This window comes from Anopheles moucheti, chromosome X (genome assembly GCF_943734755.1).
Source record: "Anopheles moucheti chromosome X, idAnoMoucSN_F20_07, whole genome shotgun sequence".
Taxonomy (NCBI): domain Eukaryota; kingdom Metazoa; phylum Arthropoda; class Insecta; order Diptera; family Culicidae; genus Anopheles; species Anopheles moucheti.
This window is the reverse complement of record NC_069142.1, coordinates 6,117,726-6,138,120: the sequence shown is the minus strand read 5'-3', so window position 1 is coordinate 6,138,120 and position 20,395 is coordinate 6,117,726. Positions and strand designations below refer to the sequence as shown.

General features: G+C 46.7%; 5 protein-coding genes across 6 annotated transcripts; 2 read left to right on the top strand and 3 right to left on the bottom strand.

The window, feature by feature from the left end:
• Window positions 1-23: 23 nt before the first annotated feature.
• On the bottom strand, window positions 24-3,097 carry LOC128306755 (TBC domain-containing protein kinase-like protein). Its single transcript, XM_053044357.1, has 5 exons — window positions 2,791-3,097; window positions 1,964-2,723; window positions 1,067-1,869; window positions 716-987; window positions 24-530 (listed from the first exon to the last, which is right to left on the bottom strand). The coding sequence occupies exons 1-5, from the start codon at window positions 3,095-3,097 to the stop codon at window positions 66-68; spliced, it is 2,607 nt and encodes an 868-aa protein (XP_052900317.1). The 3' UTR covers window positions 24-65.
• Window positions 3,098-5,340: 2,243 nt separating this feature from the next.
• On the top strand, window positions 5,341-13,605 carry LOC128307384 (protein white). Of its 2 annotated transcripts, XM_053045187.1 has the most exons (6): window positions 5,341-5,564; window positions 7,683-7,891; window positions 11,017-11,088; window positions 11,406-12,346; window positions 12,417-12,750; window positions 12,825-13,605. In XM_053045187.1, exons 2-6 carry the CDS (start codon window positions 7,826-7,828, stop codon window positions 13,569-13,571), a joined length of 2,160 nt encoding a protein of 719 aa, XP_052901147.1. In that variant the 5' UTR covers window positions 5,341-5,564; window positions 7,683-7,825; the 3' UTR covers window positions 13,572-13,605. The 2 variants fall into 2 exon arrangements, with proteins under 2 accessions (XP_052901147.1, XP_052901148.1); XM_053045188.1 differs by lacking the exon at window positions 11,017-11,088.
• Window positions 13,606-14,210: 605 nt separating this feature from the next.
• Window positions 14,211-16,648, bottom strand: LOC128307385 (activating signal cointegrator 1). The gene is made up of 4 exons (XM_053045189.1): window positions 16,197-16,648; window positions 15,191-16,127; window positions 14,610-15,099; window positions 14,211-14,541 (listed from the first exon to the last, which is right to left on the bottom strand). The coding sequence occupies exons 1-4, from the start codon at window positions 16,262-16,264 to the stop codon at window positions 14,459-14,461; spliced, it is 1,578 nt and encodes a 525-aa protein (XP_052901149.1). The 5' UTR covers window positions 16,265-16,648; the 3' UTR covers window positions 14,211-14,458.
• Window positions 16,649-16,824: 176 nt separating this feature from the next.
• LOC128307382 (molybdenum cofactor sulfurase) lies at window positions 16,825-19,735 on the top strand. The gene is made up of 3 exons (XM_053045186.1): window positions 16,825-17,243; window positions 17,321-17,942; window positions 18,020-19,735. The coding sequence occupies exons 1-3, from the start codon at window positions 17,174-17,176 to the stop codon at window positions 19,668-19,670; spliced, it is 2,343 nt and encodes a 780-aa protein (XP_052901146.1). The 5' UTR covers window positions 16,825-17,173; the 3' UTR covers window positions 19,671-19,735.
• On the bottom strand, window positions 19,712-20,236 carry LOC128307386 (migration and invasion enhancer 1). Its single transcript, XM_053045191.1, has 2 exons — window positions 20,108-20,236; window positions 19,712-20,046 (listed from the first exon to the last, which is right to left on the bottom strand). The coding sequence occupies exons 1-2, from the start codon at window positions 20,158-20,160 to the stop codon at window positions 19,785-19,787; spliced, it is 315 nt and encodes a 104-aa protein (XP_052901151.1). The 5' UTR covers window positions 20,161-20,236; the 3' UTR covers window positions 19,712-19,784.
• Window positions 20,237-20,395: the final 159 nt, after the last annotated feature.

The following is a 20,395-nucleotide window of genomic DNA, read 5'->3' as shown; positions in this document are numbered from 1 at the left end:
TTTCGGAACTATATCGGGAATGGATTTAACCAAAACAGTCAGTAACGTCTCTTGGTGTAACGATTTCACTCAGTGAATGATGCGATTGGTGTTAGATGTTTGGCGAGTGTGTTGATGTAATCAAACGTTTGCAATATTAATTTGTCGTCCGTCCGATAGATCGCTTCAAAGCCACGGTGCAGCACAGCCACATACGGTACGTCACTGTCCACCAGAAACTTTGCAAACAACATCGCATTTTCGTGCGACACACTTACGATAATCGTTATTACGGGCTGGCGGCGGATGTACGCCTCCAGCCGTGGCACATTCAACGCATCGAGTCGGGGTTCCTTCAACGAGACGGAGCTGAACGGTATGTTGATACTGTTCTCGATCGCTACCTTCCGATAGTCGAGACTGCTGCGAATGTCGAGGATGGCGGTACTGGCGGGCCGGTCACGCAACAACCGTATCAGATCGTAAACGCTGATGCGTGGATGTAGTTCCGCCTGCACCTCACGTAGATCGTCTTCTGTGTAGTTAAGATCCTACGACCGAAACGAAGCGTACAATAAATTAATAGGCGACCTCATGTTGTTTAAAAAATTAAATAACCTTGCAGAAACGATAGGTATCTGCTACTCTGTGATCCTCTCGAGCACAAAGTTGCTCTAAATCACAGAGTGCGCACATAATCCTATCATCAGTACAAGGCCCAATTCCTAACACGTACAAACTCTTCCGGGCCTTCCTCGTGCAGGGCATACTTTCGGTACGTGATGCTTTTCGGTGTGAACTGATACATGGTTTCCGAGTCATTGACGCATGATTCGATCACAATGTCGGGCAGATCGCTAAACAGCAGGATGCACTCGTTGAAGCCTGATTTTAGCAGTGTACTCTTGAGCTGCTTCAGTATCGCAATGCCGATAAAGAGCGGATAGGAATTGTCGCCCAGTATCAACTTGTCCCAAAGATGAAATATTTTATGTAGCGGAAAAACGTCTAGAAGATAAAAATAATATGTAAAGGTTAGAGTGTGCAGATCCAACTGTAATATGTTACTAATATATCAGATATTTACGACTAAACATTGTTAAAAACCACGGAATCGCGTACAGCTCTGGTATGAAGTTGATGCCGTGAAGATGTTTGGCGAGTGCTGGCTCGTGGAAGAATATCAACTGAAAGAACTTCACCAAATACTCTTTAATGATGGACGAGTTGTCCTTCAGGAAGAACAGATGCAGATACTTCGGGATGAACTTGTACAGGCTGAGGAACGCACGTTCCTCGTTGTTGAAGTTCAGGTACAGGAACGGTGCGGTCAGTGAGTCTAGACCCTGCCAGTAAACGTATTGCGGATGTGCGGATACCCACGCCTTCAGCAGGCGCTTGAGCTTCGCGTGCCCTTCCGGTGCGGACAGCAGCTCGTTATACTGATGGCATCGCGGTATGTCAACCTCTATCTGCCGATCGGTGTGCGTTGGACTGCACTTGTCCAGCCGCTCGTACATCCCATTCTCGACCACACCTAGCAGGCAGGCCCAAACCTGACCCCGGAACAGCGGCGGTATGTCTTTGGCGGCAAACGAGCGCAACAGGTCGTGTGTGTATGGGTAGCCTTGCAGCAGCGTGTTAAGCAGTACTATCCGATGGAACTGATAGATCATGTCCCGCTCTCGAATGACAAGTGGCAGTTCAGTTTTAAAAATAGGTGATTCGAGGTAGGCGTCGGTGTTGTAGATCAGCGGTAGGTAGTTCTCCTCCGGGATGTCGGATAGCCGCTCCAGAAGTGTGTTGAAGTTAAGGAAAATGATGCGATTGTCATGGAGGAAACTTTGACTCTTCGGTGGTGAGATTGATTTCCCATTTAGCATCACCAAACTGCAGCGTTAAAAAAAGAAAGTGCAGAAAGAGAATATTAGAAACGGAACTACAAAAATCTAGCTATAAACGCATTAGATTAAAGCAGCCTTACTTCGGTAGAGAAAGTATTGGTGCCTCACTCTTGATGAGGCCTTCCTTTTTAAGTTCCTGCTGTACATCACCACCAGCCAACTGCCAAAGATAGTAGATCTGGCTAAGGGATAGATGCTTTTCGACCAACGTCAAACTACTACTGTCGGCGGTTGGCGAACTGCAAAGCCGCACAAAGTCAAAAACTGGATCGTCAAGCGCTTCCTTTGCTAGGGGACGTTTCCGGGGCGAGATGGTGAGGCATTCCTCCACGATGCGTCTCAAACCAGCGTCCATCGCTTCGTACACCTCTAACCTGTTGTGCTCGCGGGCAATCTTCTCGAACACATTCTGAGTGTTGACGAGGCTGAGCACCTTCCGCATGATCTGGGATAGCTTGAGCGACTCCCAGAGCGTACAGCCAAGTGCGAGCTCAGCCAGTACGATGCCTAAACTCCACACATCGCTTTTCACGTTTTCCCGGCTGCCCAGCAGTACCTCCGGTGCGAGGTACCGTACATTTCCGATCGGAAATGACACGTATCGACCGCCACACGTCATGTGATAAAGCCCGTAGTTGTACAACTTCACACTAAAGTCGCGGCTTACCATCACGTTGCTCGGATCGAGATTGCGGCAAACTAGCCCGCAATGGTTTAGATGGGTCAGTGCGCTCAACACCTGGTACCCAATGCGCAGCAACGTTTCCTGCTTGTTGTTCTCGCCGATGAATGTTTCCGACAGCGGGCAACCGACGTATTCCTGCACGATTATTGTCCGTTCTGCGAAGAGAGAGAGAGAGCATCGTTATTGATTGATCAGATTGCGCCGCGGTAATCCTTAACTTACCGTGCTTGCCCCGAATTGCATCTAAATAGGTGCATAGATTTTCGTGCCGAAGTGCATCGGATTTTAATAATTGGGCGCGACCAAAAATACCGATCGAGTTGGGCGTCAGTGGTAGCCCGTTCGTACCGCAGCACTCATCGTTCGGGTGTGCCTTCGCGAAGAACGTCAGCACGGAGATGCGATAGTTCAACTTCGATGGTGCCATCGGTACCACGGCACCGCTTTCGACAGAACAGCCGCGAAATATGCTTCCACTCTGGTACTCGGACGCAGTACGACGCTCCGTCGACGAGTTGGTTACTTTCATTCCAACGTGACCGATGCAATGCTAAACACCGAAGCAGCAGGACTAGTGCAGAATGTTTACCGGCAACAAATACGCCCCTTTCTATCAAGTGCCTGAAGTTGACGCTAAAAACAGGGACAAAAGAAGCAGTTTATATTATATTGATTAGCTACATTTTCTTCGCTCTTCGCCTTGCTTCACAGCATAGTGTATTGATTGTAGTGGGTTTTGAAAGTTACAAAAAATATTGTAATGAGTACTTACGTTCAATCGATTCACCGTAACAAACACAAAGTTTATTGTGTTGTGCTTGATAACAAGAATTGGACAAAAGCCAGCTGACAGTGTTGACAGCTGGTTTATCATTGTTTTCCTGCACCAAGCTAATGCAGGGTTACTTTAAGAGAGTTGTACGAATCATTCGAGAAGCATGAATGAATGAATGTATGAATGAAGTTCAAAGGGAAACCAACTAATTTGCAAGCCTCTTTAATAACATTGACCAAAAACATGGCTTTACCTTAAACTTTATATACCAATGCAGTTTTGCTAAAAACGAATGGGTTAAAAAATATGTATCTATTTTATTAATATAAACATAATTTGAATGGAGTAGTTTAAGTTAAATATGTTAGTTTTTCAAGGTCAAGCGTGATACACGGTGAAGAACTACAGCGTTTAACGAACGTGCAAAGTACAAGAGGTAGCTTCTATGCTGTTTAAGATAGCTCGAACGGAAATATCGAACGAGATAAGGAATATCTTAAACAGCTGTTTGGCAAAACTCATTTCAATTTATTTCTGGGGTTTTGCAAAGTTCTGATATTTTTCCCCTTTTTTTAATCAAATACTCCATCGTCACTGGTCAAGAACGTATAGCATCGTGATTAAGAAAAAAAACAAACCAAACAGGAAATTCACACGTATTTGCGCATAGTTGTAATTAAGACATTTGGCATACGCTACGCTCCCATGTTGGAGATTTTGATAAACGTTCAATACATTATTTAAAAAAAAGAAAAGGTCCCGCTCGTGGCTTGGACAAACCATTTCGCTTCGGGTTTTGTAGAGGAGAACCTATACAAGTATCAAAACCTTGAATGCAGCATCAGTTTGCGACTGGGGCGAACGCTCAAAAAGCCACTAGCAAACAGTAAGCAATCGACAACTTGAACCAATTATTTACTCTAGTTCGTTATCGTAATACAATCCGCGACGGTTTTCTTCAGCCTCCAACGCTCGATGTGAAAGAATTATCAAAAAAATGCGTCAACCATTTCTACACTTTTTTTGTAAATAGACATAAGAGCAACTTTCTAGTCAATAATACTTTTTTATGCTTTTGCGTACAGTTTGATTAATTTTGCCCCAGTTCACAATACTTTTGATTAATGGAAGCGGCATGTTGGGAGCACGTTTTTTGGTTAATCTACGTCGCGCGGAGCAGAATTTAATTGCATGGAGTTTTTTAGCGTACTTTCATTCGTGGCCTCTGGCCTGAGTACGGCCAGTAAAACATTGGAATTTAATTCTCGTTTTTGCGATCAGATTTCGTACCTTATCACTTTCAAGTACTAATGTCATAGAGCGTATGCGTTGCTGATTTTGAAGCACTCATAAATTAATTTAATAAAGATTTTTACCATTTTAAAGAAAGGTAACAATGGAAAGAAACATTTAACTTTACTATAAAACAGTTAACTATAAACAGATTTTTAGATGTATTTAAGGTCTTTTAGAATCTTATCTTAGCAGTAATCTATCTTAATAGTAAATGCCTGATAGACGTTTACTAGCTGTCAACTGAAGAAATGCTGTCTACTAAAAACCCATAACAAGTCATTAAGAATGTTACAACAAAAAAAAACACACACAGATTTTTCTATGCGATCGACATCTCTGGATCACGATCATCTTGACGTACTGTAGAAAATATTGGCAAAGGACAGTGTAGTAATCAAGGCAGATCATGCCAATGAACCTTTTCATCCAATACCTACATTTGATAACAGTAGACACTATCGGATGTGGCTGTCGATGAGTAGAAATGAATCCATCACGTGTGACGTATAAAATGAAAGGCTGGACGGTATAAATGCGTCTCCTCTACTCCAAACGCATTGCATGCCAGCACAAGCAAGACGCATATATGCACGCACTCATCCGAGCACGCGCATCGAATACCGACAACCGGGGCGTAGAGTTCATTTTCCTACCCGGTGCAGCGGTTCGCCAGCATTCATTCCAGTTCGATCGTTGGCCGGAGCAGTAGCAAAGTTGCTGAGCGGTGTGCGCGCGTGTTTGTTCGGGGAGCCTTCGATGTGAAAAGCCAATGTCCGAAAACAAGCCCACTGTATTACAAAAGTGTTTATATGATCTATATCTGTCGTTATATGTGAATGTGCCGATGTGGGTGTAAATTTGCAAACAAATTACCAACGCTCTTCCGACCTGTTACGCGCGTTAGAACCAAGAAGAATACTAAAAGGTGATTTTGTTATAATTTTTCTCCCTTTGATCGTGCCTCATAAATGTAAATGGCTGCTGTTCGTTTGTGTGTGAGTGAAGTGCAAAAACTCCAGTGTAATTTCAGTGCCGCAAAGCAGCGGATAGAGCACAAGATACTCAAGGAACGCTTTATAAATCTATTCTCTGGTTTTGTAGAAGCCTAGTACAAACCCAACACGGATCCATATCCTGTCACATCAATCCCGTCAAACCCCACAATCAAAACTGGACGCCATTTTGTCAGCCTATGCATTTTATCGTCCTTTTCATTAAGATCCAGCATAATACCATTGCGCCAACCGTTGATAACTCATCTAATCAACCCAACTACGTTGCATGAAGCAGGATAATGTATATTTCGAGCTATATTTTTTCCAAACTCACGTGGAAACTCTTGATGCAACGGGAGGAAAGAAAGGGATATGCATCCAAACATACACATCCAATAAAATCAAGCTGATCGATGAAGACCAGGAAAGGAAAAGAAGCCGATAAGGTGACGTACACTTTTCTTCCGGCCGACCGTACGATACCTCAGGTGCCCGAAATTCACTGTGTCGGAAGTCTTCCGTTTTCAAGATATTTGTTTGTGCTGACGAAACCACACAGCATATCACGATCTCACGGACGTTGGGCACCTGAAGAAGCCGTAAATCAAGGGTTTGGTAGATTTTCCCCAAAATGGTGGAAAAATCCGCCACATCCCGCGGTGTGCGTGTACAACGATTTCCCGACAAATGTTGTAAGAAAATACAAGGCGTAGGCATTTGGAAGCCCTCTTATGAAGAAGCCAATCGGATTAGTTTTGCCGCGCGCACCACCGAACTGTAAACGGATACGCGGCACTTGCATACCGCCAGCGGGTTTGGTTGTCATGCATTCCCGGAACGTGCCGGGACGCTACCTGGGACGCAATCGATCGCTGTCGGCCGGTGTTGTTACCCTAATAAGGCAGCCGTTTTTTTTCTAACCGGGAGGGTTCACTTCTTGACCGATTACTTATATGTATTCATGCAATTTCAACCTACATTACAGGACTATAACTTCATTATGATGTTCACTTGTTACTTCATTTCAACTAGGTTTACTCATGTTTGCTACAGATCATCAGGCATTCATCTTGAGCAAAATCTTCCAGTTGAGCACATTACTCGTTAGGAAGGTTTTAATCTAAACAAAATTAGTTTGAAAACAGCATGAAGGCTGTTCTTTGGAGCATGAAAACACGTGTACCAGTCCAAATCTAATCACACGATACGTACAAGCTAATTTCAAACCTCATCACAGCAAAATATGTTAAATTAGTGGCATCGTTAACGTCCAGAAAGGCAACACAGAACATTGAGCTCTAATGGAGCGAGAATCACAACCACAACAAGACACACACAAAAAATCCCTTTGACAGATTACGGTATAAAGACTTTCACAATATTGCTTCTATGCATCGTTAATTTTTTCTTCGGGAGGCCCACAATCACTGAAATAGATCGACACTTTTTTGTTGTCACTAAAAGCTGGTGTACTTTTTGTCAACCGAAAGCACACACCATTGATCACGTCGGACAAGATGTCACAGAAAAAAGTGAGATTAAGTAAAAGGTCGTCCAATCGAAACGGAGCAGCCCGGAGGTCCAACCTGGTTGTGAAACATGACCGGAAATTGGACAGAAATGAAGAAGAAATATTGTTCTTGGGTTTCGGCATAGGTAAAACGATGTCAAACGTCCGAAGAGCAGTCGGAAAGCCCAGCCCAGCAACAGATTAGCGCTGTACTCAGCACGCAAGCTGGATGCTAATGTTGGGAGAAACATTTTTTGTGTTGAGGTAGTACAAAAACAAAACAAAAAAACCATGTACATCATCGTACGAAATTAAATCAAATTAAAAGCGCTAGAAAAGCACGCAAATCTACAGTGCACGCTCATTAGAAGCCACCGCAAGCAGAGAATGCGCATCAGCGTGTTTGCTGCTGATAGTCGAAAAAAGTGTTGGGAGAGGACAAATTCGGAGGAAGGGATCTTGCAACGTAGAGGAGTGTATGAGCAGATAATTATACCGTCTAATCTCATTTTCGTCATTTGTCTTCTACTACTTGCAGGACCGGCAAGAAAGACACTGCTAGAACTGTCGCTAACTACATCAAACATCATCAAACGCCTCTCGTCCGCCTGAAGTGTGTTGCACCCTGAGAAGAAGCGTCACGATAAAAGGACTCACCTAATCGCGGGACGTACGCCCAGGATGACCATCAACACCGACGACCAGTATGGGGATGGTGAATCGAAAACAACGCTCAGCTCCAGTCGGGTAAGTCGACAAAAGATCGCGGCCAGAAAGTGAAGATAAGATGGCGGAAAAGTGGTGATAGTAGTGTCAAAGTTCAAACCGCAGCACTCTAGGGCAAACTATCTATTTTCATTCGTGCTTTGCGTAAGCCCTTGACTTGCAGGATAGACCTGCACGATAGAGTCCGGTTGTTGCCTTTCTTGAGGGGTTAGCATCCTATCATTGCGGGACATTCGTCCATCAGGCATGGAGGTGAGCTGCGCAGTACGAAGCTAAGTTGCGTTGCGTTCAAGTGGCTCAGCTTGATGTAAATAACACCAACAAAAAAAACAGGGCGCCGGCGTCCATGAACCAGTTTGCATGGAGGGCTTGAGAGCTAGGGTGGATGGAATGCATCTATCGGTGTTCCACGCTTTGCATCAATCATATTGGAATGGGGGAGAAGGACATGGATCATTGCATCTAGAGATAATGTGGAGGTGATGCAGAGCTCACACGATGGATTGTGTGCTGCTCGTTAGCACTGTTTCGGATTTTCGACAAGCAGCCTCCAGATATGTGTGTACACCTCATGTCGGTAGCTGTTTGTTACTTCCAACACAGCAATTAATCCACTTTTGGGAGGTTTTAACAGTCCTCGGAAACATTAAAAAAGAACCTTTCACTTTCCGTACGTGCCGCGATGTGCAGCGCCATCTTCCGGAAGCAAGAATAGCGACGGTAGGATAATGAAGCCCGATAACAACCAACGGGAGGTTGTAAGCCCCGATGCCGATGCACTGCATGCCATCAACGGTGTATTAGCAAGTTCAGCTGTCCCAGACGTTAGACACGGGGAAGAGAGCATCCCGAACGTTTGTTACGCCTTATTGAGTACCGGATCCGGTGTAAGGTGACACCGGTGTTTGCTGGTGCCCGAACCATAACCTCAACTAACGAACCAAGTGTTAGATGTAGGTTAGGGTTGTAATGGTGCCTAATAGTGGTTGCTAGTGTGGATTTGCGAACGACTGCTCTATCGGCATCGGAACGCGGACGTCATGCGCCAACTGTTAACTGAAGTTAAGCAGGAAGCATAGCACTGTCGGGTGCTGCGAACTTTAATTAATTTGAAATTGTTTTGCTGATGCTTCTGCCTCATACCGGACTTCTTGTTTGATGAACCGTGCCCAATAGTCGTTGCACCATAACGAACAACACAGCTTCTTCATATTTGCTCGGGTAATGATAAGGAGTGCCTCGAAGCTGTAATCACAATGTAACAAACGCTGAAGGATCGCTCAATGATCGTCGCTTATCGCACCCCACCAAACCGTCGATCACCATTGGTGAACGAAGAGGCCACACACAGGAAAGGGAAAGAATTTACGGGCGTGCTGGAAGAATTCGGTTGGTATTACAATGTGTCTACATGTTGACTTTACTGGATCTATTGATTTGTACGATACGTTATGAAATAATTAAACAGCACAAGTACTATCATATAAATACAGAGCATGTTTGGTTCCACCACCTTCCCCCGTCCTTGCATTGATTCATCCCGCACTACTTAGCGGCATACATAACGCAATGGAAGCAGTACAACGTCGGAAAAAAGGTTGCGCGGTGATGGATCTAATTTCACTACGCTCCACACACACCCGTCCAGGGGGTTGTTGTGGGCGCAGTTCCGGACTATGCAAAGCCCAACCAGCCAACCAGCCAGCCACGACTTTTCAGTGCCTCAGCAGCGTGCAGAGTCGCACAAATGTTTCGAGCCAAAACTCGGCACAAACAGGTAGCATTTGCTGTCGCATTAGACGTCAATGAATGTGGAATTGAAAACGGTCCGCACCCTGATGTGTGTGAGGTCTGTTGTGGATTTTGGGGGAAGTTGTAGGTTTTCCTCTCACGACACCACACCGATGATCATGATCGGAAACGCGTACAAACGCGAGACACAAAAAAAAAACAAACCCCGTCAGGATGGTGTTCCACTACGGGCATACCCCAACAATGTCTAAGGATCCTTGAGTGGATGTTTATTTTTAAATAATTCGAGTTGATGGGGCGTCACTGTAGAAACCGCATCATGCCTGTTTTCCATCGTTTCCAGCGGAATGCGTACACCAAAAACAAACCTAAAAAAAAAAACACACACATTTTTGGGACGAGCAATCTGGTTCCAATTCATTGTGAACCGCAATCCCATGAATGCTGCCAATGTGGAGAAAACCACCCGGACTGCCTTTCATTCAATGTGCGTCTTGTCGATTCGTTTGCGGTTTTTGTGCTCCCGTTCCCACTGCGCTACGTGAAGCGTTCAATGCGCCGGCACACACCGGCTGGGTGACTCTGTTTTTGCATTATTTAACTTGTTTTTTTTTCGCATTTTGAAAAAAACATACTAATATAACCCTACCCGCCGTTGTCAGGTGTCGCTACCGGTTTAAAACCCATCGATCTGTCAGTTCGACTCAGTCGTGTCGAGGGGGGGGATATGCTATGTCCAATGGCAATACACCCGTTTATTAGTAACTGATTGGATTCCATGCCCGACATCGAATTTAACGCAATTAGTAACCCGTCAGACTCAAACGATACATGCGGCAGCCACAAAGTACCGCCGACAAAGTATCCGCCATTGGGTTCGTGACGTAATAGTACACTAACCGCACTACAAGTTAACATATGCGAGCCACAATATATACAAACTATAGAATAATCATGTGGTGTGAAGTAAAACATTTAACTGTTCTGTAAGGTTCTCTATAGAGAACATAAATCTCCAAGAATCATCATGACTAATCAGTTTTGGTGGTGACCTGCATCAGTGGCTCGTTTCTACTAAAACCTTTTGTTCTAAGCTGATAAGTGCTTCACCATGAAAGCGTGCCTCTATTCTCAGCATTCCAAAAATATGTAGACATGTAAGAGATGGAATATCTTGATAAAGAGAGTATAAATTCCTACAGTGGAAGCTGAAACATTCGGCCATCTGCAACCGATAAGCACATGGCTGATGTAGTAAGTGGGCCTTGATAATGCGATGGTCCTATTGTTTCCTTCTGTTATGTATTATTTTCTTTTTCTCTTTTCTTTTTCCTGTTTGCGTTCGATTTTGACACCGCTGACGTCGTTCATACCTTCGTCCGAGGGTCGTATAGCGTGAGATCTACGAGTGCACATGGAGGCTAAGCTGTGAATCGAGAAATTACGACTTTCCCGTCACCTCTTACGTAATGTTCTAGTAGAGGATGTCAGAATACACGCTGCCTTGTTTATCTTACCTTGTTCGGGTGCATTTTCCTACTAGCCGTTTTGCTTCCTGTCACGCTTGTAGATGACGATGCTCTAAATATGATGAGCTGTGCATGGATGTGCATGTCTATAGGTGCGCTAACACTCCTGCTTCCTGGTTGTAGAACACTGTCGCTGGAATAATGGAAGGCTTGTTGAAGATAGGAGTAGCAATTGATTGACACTGAAACTTACCTGTTTATGATTCCTGATTCTAATCATAATTCCATTTCCTCACGCCTTCTTCGCGTTGTAGCGCTACAGTAGCAGCAGCTACCAGGACCAGATGGACGATGCGCTGAACACGACGCTAACGAACGACAAGGCGACACTGATACAGGTGTGGAAACCGAAGAGCTACGGTTCCGTTAAGGGTCAGATACCGCAACAGGACCGGCTCACCTACACCTGGAAGGAGATCGATGTGTTCGGCGAGGCACCGGCTGATGGAAAGGCGCGCGAACCACTGTGCGCTCGGATCCGGAACTGCTGCACACGCCAGCGTAAAGATTTTAACCCGCGCAAGCACCTGCTAAAGAACGTGACTGGAGTCGCTCGGAGCGGTGAACTTCTTGCGGTGATGGGTAGCTCCGGTGCCGGTAAAACGACACTGCTGAACGCACTCGCCTTCCGTTCACCACCGGGTGTGAAGATATCGCCCAATGCCGTACGCGCCCTTAACGGTGTGCCGGTAAATGCGGAACAGTTGCGAGCAAGGTGTGCTTACGTGCAGCAGGACGATCTGTTCATACCGTCGCTGACGACGCGTGAACATCTGCTGTTCCAGGCGCTCCTGCGTATGGGTCGTGGCGTACCAACGAGCGTGAAGCAACATCGCGTGCAGGAAGTACTGCAGGAGCTGTCACTGGTCAAATGTGCCGACACGATCATCGGTGCGCCCGGTCGCATCAAGGGACTTTCGGGTGGTGAGCGTAAGCGGCTTGCGTTTGCCTCGGAAACGCTTACCGATCCGCATTTGCTGCTGTGCGATGAACCCACGTCCGGGCTCGACTCCTTTATGGCCCACAGTGTGTTGCAGGTGTTGAAGGGTATGGCCATGAAGGGTAAAACCATCATTCTCACTATCCATCAGCCATCTTCTGAACTGTACTGCCTGTTCGACAAGATACTGCTGGTGGCGGAGGGTCGTGTAGCCTTCCTTGGTTCACCCTACCAGTCGGCGGAGTTTTTCTCGCAGTAAGTCATTCGATAATTTTTGTTTCTCGCACGGCATCTTCACTCTGCTCTGACTTCTCTCGCATCACAGGTTAGGAATACCCTGTCCACCCAACTACAATCCGGCCGACTTCTACGTACAGATGTTGGCGATCGCACCGGCCAAAGAGGCCGAGTGTCGTGACATGATCAAGAAGATCTGTGATTCCTTCGCGGTCAGTCCAATTGCGCGTGAAGTACTCGAGACGGCATCTGTTGTGGGTAAGGGAATGGATGAGCCCTACATGCTGCATCCGATGGAAGGGGTTGGTAGCACCGGATATCGTTCCAGCTGGTGGACACAGTTCTACTGCATTCTATGGCGTTCGTGGCTGAGTGTGCTGAAGGATCCGATGTTGGTGAAAGTACGCCTGTTGCAAACAGCAGTAAGTACCGGTAGTGTGAGCCAAATGAAGAACCAAACAATCTTCAGTTTTTCCATTCTTCTCCTTCCAACCAGATGGTGGCAACCCTGATCGGATCCATCTATTTCGGCCAGGTGCTTGACCAGGACGGTGTGATGAATATCAACGGTTCGCTTTTTCTATTCCTCACCAACATGACCTTCCAGAATGTGTTCGCGGTGATCAACGTGTTCTCTGCCGAGCTGCCTGTGTTTTTGCGCGAAAAACGTTCCCGGCTATACCGCGTCGATACCTACTTCCTCGGTAAAACGATCGCCGAACTGCCACTGTTCATTGCCGTACCGTTCGTCTTCACATCGATCACGTACCCGATGATAGGGCTGCGGGCCGGTGCAACCCACTACTTCATTACGCTCTTCATCGTGACGCTCGTCGCGAACGTTTCCACCTCGTTCGGGTATCTGATTTCCTGCGCCAGTTCCTCCATCTCGATGGCACTGTCAGTGGGACCGCCGGTGGTCATCCCGTTCCTGATCTTCGGTGGATTCTTCCTGAACTCGGCCTCGGTGCCCGCCTACTTCAAGTATCTGTCCTATTTGTCTTGGTTCCGGTACGCAAACGAGGCGCTCCTGATCAACCAGTGGAGCACAGTGGTCGATGGTGAAATTGCGTGCACACGCGCCAATGTCACCTGTCCACGATCAGGCGAAATCATACTCGAAACGTTCAACTTCCGCGTGGAAGACTTTACGCTGGACATTGCCTGTCTGTTTGCATTGATTGTGCTCTTCCGGCTCGGCGCGCTGCTCTGCTTATGGTTGCGTTCGCGCAGCAAAGAATAAGAGTGTTCTGTTGCCGGTTTTGTTTTGTTTTGTTTTTTTTTAGTTACTCTCTTAGACATTATCCCCGTTCTGGGTATCGGCAGTCTGTTTTGTACTTGAGATGATTTTCTATTTACTTTTTTGTCAATGTTGTGTTCATCACATCTGTTTCTTTCTTGTTTGTTCTACGTTTAAGCAACTTTCCGTACATAAGTAGGGCAAGCCTAGACTGTGTGTGTGTGTGTGTGTGGCGTCTACCCCCTACAAAGGTACGGTGGTGTTAAAGTCAGAGATATATATTATAAAAATTCATATACACATGCATAGTGAATTTGCAAGTTGCCTAGTTACCGAACACAGATTAGCCGTTTATGTCAAGTATTTTTCTATTCTCCTTCTCTTTGCGGCTTGTCGGAAGAATTCTGCTCCATCCGAATTGCGGTCCGCAAAGGTTTTGACCCTATGTTGCCTGCCTACCCGCCGACTACGATGTCGTATTGTTTTATTATCGTAGGAATATTATGACAAGTGACGAGCAATCTATAAGAATAGGAGTAATAATAATAACAATAATCAATAACATTAATATAAAAATGATCAACACTAAATTGCACTTTTACTCCAAAATAACCGAATTATAAATAAGTATTCTATTGCATGTATACTTCTAGCATTAGGTGCTTTATTTTATTTCGGGCCCTATATGGAATAATACAATTAGAACTCGATTAGATGCTAGAATATGATTTGAAAATTTTACATTGAATGAGGCAGATTCACAACGTATGTGATAGAATGCTTCCGGACTGATGGATTTACAGCAGGTCAGTCTCAATCTGTTCAAAAATATTGATTCAAATTCTAATATACCGAAGGAACCGAAACGGAATCCCTGCCCGGCACTGCACTTAATCTTCCAACTGTTTGTTTTGTTTCGCTAGTCGCTGCAGCGCTTTAACCGACGCCTGATGAATTGCAGAATCCAGCAAATCTAATGAAATGAAACTCAAGGTTAGAGAAACACTGCTGAGTGTCTAGAAATAGATGAGAAAAACTTACAGATTTTGTGATCACCCTTCATCGGAAAGCGAATTGGCAGTTCTTGCGGTTCCTCACAAACAAACACGAACGGGCTGTCCGATTCACCGTTTGGGTGCTGCTTTCGGTACTCTTCCTGTGGCAAACAATCCAACACCGAAACGCAACCGAGCAAACACCCAGTCGGGTACTGAGAGGGAAACTGGATCGAATCGTCATCGTACAACTTACGATAGAAATTTTCCAGCTCACGGATCGTGTCCAGATTGGTTGGTTTTGCTGTGGCCGCTATCCACAACCGTCCACGATGCGACGAGTACCAGGTACGACCTTCGTGACGCTTGATACCGGCCACCAACAGCGATGCCCACGGTTGATGCATCGACAGACAATGTCGCATATCGGACATCTCGAGAAACTCTTTGTCCTGCACCCGACTGTAAACGCCATCATAGCCGGAAGGGCGCAGTCCTGCACCTACGGCGGGACCCCCAGCACTGCTGTCGATGAACTAAAAATAGAAAAATATGGTTCATTCGGAGTTCCAATGAGTTTTACGCATGTAAAATATTAAAAACTCTTCCTATTGAAAAAATTCTTACCGTCGGTGCTGGTCCACAAAGTGTCGGATGTACGTCGTCGTTGTCGTGCATCGTCCGACCGGGATCATTATTCTCCTTACTCCCCAGGGACCTATTTTCGGGTGCATCCACCAAAGACGCTTGGCGAAAAATTTCCTCCATATCTTCCGTGGACAGTAGTGCCTCGTCCAGCACCTGGCGACCAGCGAAATCTAGCGTCACCTTACGGGCCAACCGACTAGCGTGCCGTTTCTCGCGCATTTCCTCTTCCAGCTGTTCCAGCTTCTTGCGCTCGGCATCGGACAGCCATATCGAATGTGTCTTAAAGTAATCCGCCTCGTCATCGATTACCGTTGTGCGCTTTTCACTGTTCCGGTCGTACTCCAGCAAACGATTCCGCATCGCGAGTGCTTCCTCCCATCCAGCCGGGCGGTTCTGTTCCATCAGGCTGCGCCGCAGGTTGTCACCCTTCCGCGACGAACTCTCGATCATTCGCTGCTCATTTTCGGTGCAGACGAGACTGCCGCAGAACAGACACGGACCGCTTCCCTCCTGTTCGCACACGATCCGGCCACAGTGTAGACAGTTATTGACTAACCGATGCTTTGAGGCCTGACAGTCGCAGTGATGGCGTCCCTTCAGCAATATCACATCCGCCAGCTCGCCATCCTGGCCGTACAAATTTACGTACTTGGTTTTCTTTTTAGTGCTAGATTCTTGTGTGGATGATTTCGCTGTCGACGATGCAGAGGAAATAGCGGGTTTTGACGATTTCGTTTGCTTGCTGGTTGGTTGTTTGCTTTTGCCGGTTTGCTCCGAATTTCCGGTGTCAAGCGTGGCATGACCAAGTTTAATTTTCAGCTCACGCATAAATGCCGTATGTTGCGGATTGGTGTAATCGAGCAACGTCCGGAAATATCCATCAATTTCTTCCGCACTTTGGATGGTGTAGATATAGCTAAAATAAACAACAACAGCTACATTAACTATTTGTACAAGAAAAGATGAGATTTTCCGCTTCACTTACGCGATCAATTCTTTTGGGATGGTAAAATGTAAACATTTAGACAATTCTTCTTTGATCCATTGATTCATAGCGGTTCCTTGTTGTCTTTTAACACACACACACAGATATCACTTAAATGTCTTACACAATTTTGACAAACTTCCCGATAAGTTTAGTGTTTAGTAATTAACACTTGAGTTTAGTAAATGATAATGGTGATGATCCCACGATTGATAGGCTGACCAGTACAAGCGTCACGGTTTCCTTTTCAGTTCTGTTTTCGTAACGTAATGTAATCGGCACAGCTGTTTCGCTGTCAGGTAGTTCACTTGTCACTTGTCAAGTGCACGGTGCTCTACAAGGCCGGGTATCGTTTATACCGGAAGGTTATAATGTTTATGAATGGTTACCATGGGTTACCACGGCACGCTACAACTCACATCCCCCACGTATTGTTTCCGTTCGAATAGAAATCATCATCAACCGTGTGGCAGGAAGCAGAGAAAAAAAAACGAGATGTAATAAATTTTCCCCAGTTGGATGGTGGAAGACGGAAATCAAAATGTACACGTCGGAAATGTCGAACCAATCGATCATTATAGCAACAGCCAAGCGTGCTGCGAGACCCAGTGCCCCGGTTGGCAATTTGTTTACGGCTGGGTTTCTTTCTCTTCTTCGCCCGCACACGTCCATAGCAACACGATTTCCCGGACCCGGAACGACAGGAATGTGGTTTGGTTGTAATTTTTCACGATGAGTAAACGCTTTCGGTGCCAGATTTAAATGTAGCCAGCGCCGGTAAGGTACGTGAGATGTAAGCTGGAAGCCCGTCTGTATGTTGGTAGCGTCGTACTGCGTTCAGCGAGTAGGGTGGTTATCTGCACGCGTCATTCGATCGCTATCGTAGCGCATCAGTTATCAATTGGTTGCCAACGAAGGTGGGAAGCTGTCCAAGTAGCTGCTATTACACAAACCGTCCCGTGTGATCCACTGTGGTGATGGATTTCATCACCGAGTATACCGAAGAAGAACGGGCTAAAATTGACCAAGATTTCTTACGCCTAAACGGTTGGTGGTACAACTCCGGTCCGGTGTGAGTTTTGTTAATTTATCTTTTTCTCTTGTCTGTTTACTTTCAATTGTAGATAAATGTTATCTGGATCATGCGGGCACGGCACTGTACGGTGGGTCACAGCTGCGTGCCGTTCAGGAGTTGCTCGCCGGTGGATTGTACTGCAACCCACACACCAGCCGCACGATGGAGGACCTAATCGATCTGGTACGGTATCGCGTGCTGCAGTGGTTTAATACGCGACCGGCTGAGTACGGACTGGTGTTTACATCCGGCACGACCGCTAGCCTTAAGCTGGTTGGTGAGTCGTTTTGCTTCGGAGCACCGGACACGGCTGGGTCGTTCGTTTATCTGCGCGACAGCCACACGTCCGTGCTGGGGATGCGCGAAATTGTACGTACCGAGCGTATACGTCCGATCGAACGGGCTGACCTGCTGCAGGTGCTCAACGAACCGGCCGGTGTGCAACAGCGTCACCGGCCGTCACTGCTTGTGTTTCCGGCACAATGCAACTTTAACGGCGTGAAGTACCCGCTCGAACTGATCGAGCTGGTGGAAAGGAATGGTGTGCGGGGATACGGGGAGGACGCTTTCCATGTGTGCTTGGATGCGGCCAGTTACGTTTCCACCAGCCCGCTCGATCTTACCCGTTACCGGCCCAGCTTTGTGTGTGTTTCTTTCTACAAAATATTTGGGTAAGTGGAGAAATGACCCTCCGCACAGTTTCTGGTGTGATTTAAATCTTGTTCTTGTTTTCTCTCCACTATTTTAGCTATCCTACCGGCTTGGGTGCGTTGTTGGTGCGTAAGGACGTAGAACAATTGCTACTCCCTGGTAAACGGTACTACGGTGGCGGCACGGTTAAAATAGCGATGAGTGGTTCGAATGCCTTTCATGAGAAGCGTGACACGCTAGCAGAACGGTTTGAGGACGGCACAATCAACTTCCTATCCATTGCCGCTTTGTTGCCTTGTATGGACGCACTCGAACGGCTCGTGCCGGGCGCAACGATGGAACGCATCCAGCGCCACACATTTCAGCTCGCACGCTACTGCTTCCGGGAACTGCAAGCACTGCAGCACGCCAACGGTGGCCGCGTGGTGGAGCTGTACCACGACACCGTCTTCGGGGATCCCCTTTCACAGGGTGCCATCGTGAACTTTAACGTACTGAACGATGATGGTAGTTACGTCGGGTTTGCGGAGGTTGCTTGTATGGCCGCAAACCACAGTATCTACCTGCGCACCGGGTGCTTCTGCAATCCAGGTGCATGTCAACGTCATCTACGGCTTGCCGATACCGATCTTTTGCGACACTACCAGGCTGGCCATGTCTGTGGTGATGCGAACGATCTCATCGACGGACAACCGACCGGATCAGTACGCGTTTCGTTCGGGTATTGTACGCAACTGGCCGATATCGACCGGTTGGTGGTCATGATACGACGCTGCTACGTTCGACGTTCGCTTACCGGACCGTTGGCCGTGGGTGGATTGTCTCGAGAAGAAATTCTTGCCCAGTATAAAAGCTACGATCGGCCCCGGTTGCTGCAGATTTGCCTTTATCCGGTCAAATCATGTGGACCATATCGTGTCACCGAAGGCGGTTGGCGATTGGCTGCGACCGGTTTGCGCTACGATCGTACGTTCCTCATCGTAGATGAGCATGGTGTTGCCATGACGCAGAAAAAGCTGCCCGAGATGTGTCGTATCAGGCCAACGATTGAACGCCACCGTATGACGCTACGGCACGACGAACTCGGGGACCAGCTGGTAATTGAGCTAGACGAACCCGTGGACGCGGAGGCAACACGCTCAGCAGTACAACTTTGCCAGACGAAGGTGTGCAGGGATAGTGTGCAGGGTGTGGATTGCGGTGATGGGTGCGCCGATTGGGTGAGCCGAGCGCTCGGTGTTTCCGGGTTGCGACTGTTACGCCAGTCCGCACAGGACGCTCGCCTACAGCGACGTACCGCTAGAGAACTATCGCTTAACAATCAAGCCCAACTGTTGCTTGTCAACCGAACGTCTGTGCGGTGGTTGCGTGACAAGGTAGACGATTGGGACGGGGCAGAGATGCCTTCGCTCGATTCGCTTGTCGATCGGTTTCGGGGCAATCTAATAATTGAAACCGCACGTTCACTGGAGGAATCAGATTGGCACCGGGTTCGGATAGGGCAGAGTGGATTTAGTGTCGACGGGCCCTGCACGCGCTGTCAGATGATATGTATCGATCAGGCGAGTGGCGAACGTACAGCCGAACCGCTGCGCACAATCAGCCGGGAGTTTGGTGGACGGATGCGGTTCGGTGTGTATTTATCACACGACCAAGATGGCGAACCAGCCGAAAATGGTACAGCTGCCTTTGACAGGGAACTTTCCTGCGGTTCTACGGTTTCGGGTGTAATCGAAAATATTGAATAGATTGGTTAGGTAAGCTATAACACCATGTATATCTTAGCACCGTGATCAGGTTGGTTCAGTTAATAAACATCTAAAAGGAAAGGAGTAATGACTAGAATATCTATAAAAAAATCTCTACTGTACCACACAGTCAGTGATCGGTTGTTCGGCCACTTTGTTTACGGGCAGACCGTTCCTTGCATTACGTACGTTCTGCACCACATCCTCGTAGTGTGGGAAAGCCAACGAGCTCAGCTTCGAGTGTACCAGTGTATCGTTGATCTGCACCTCGAACGAACCGCGCCTTCCCGTCCGACACACGACATCCGCTTCGGGGATTTGTTCACGTATAATGCTCGCCAACTCCAGGCACTGAGGTTTTGAGTTGCACACATTACTACAAGGGAACAATTGCATTATTAGCGAGTGATTTGCCGGGGAAAGTAGTAGATGCTTACCAATATTCGATATCAACACGCGGTCTTCGATTCGACTTTTCACTATCGGTCATTTTCACTTTGTTTTCCTGTACACAATACTACTTCTGCGGTAGAATGTTCAAACAGTGTAGCGACGTTTGCTTCTTCGAACCGTATTGTTTCTTCAATGCCGGTTATTTTACAGGGCTGTTAGAACATTTTCGTTAATTTAATTTCAATTTATTATCTTACTCAAATTTAATACGAAACAATTAAAGAGAAAAAGCAGTTGAGTCTTTCAAATGTTAGTTTATTTAGTTAAATAGA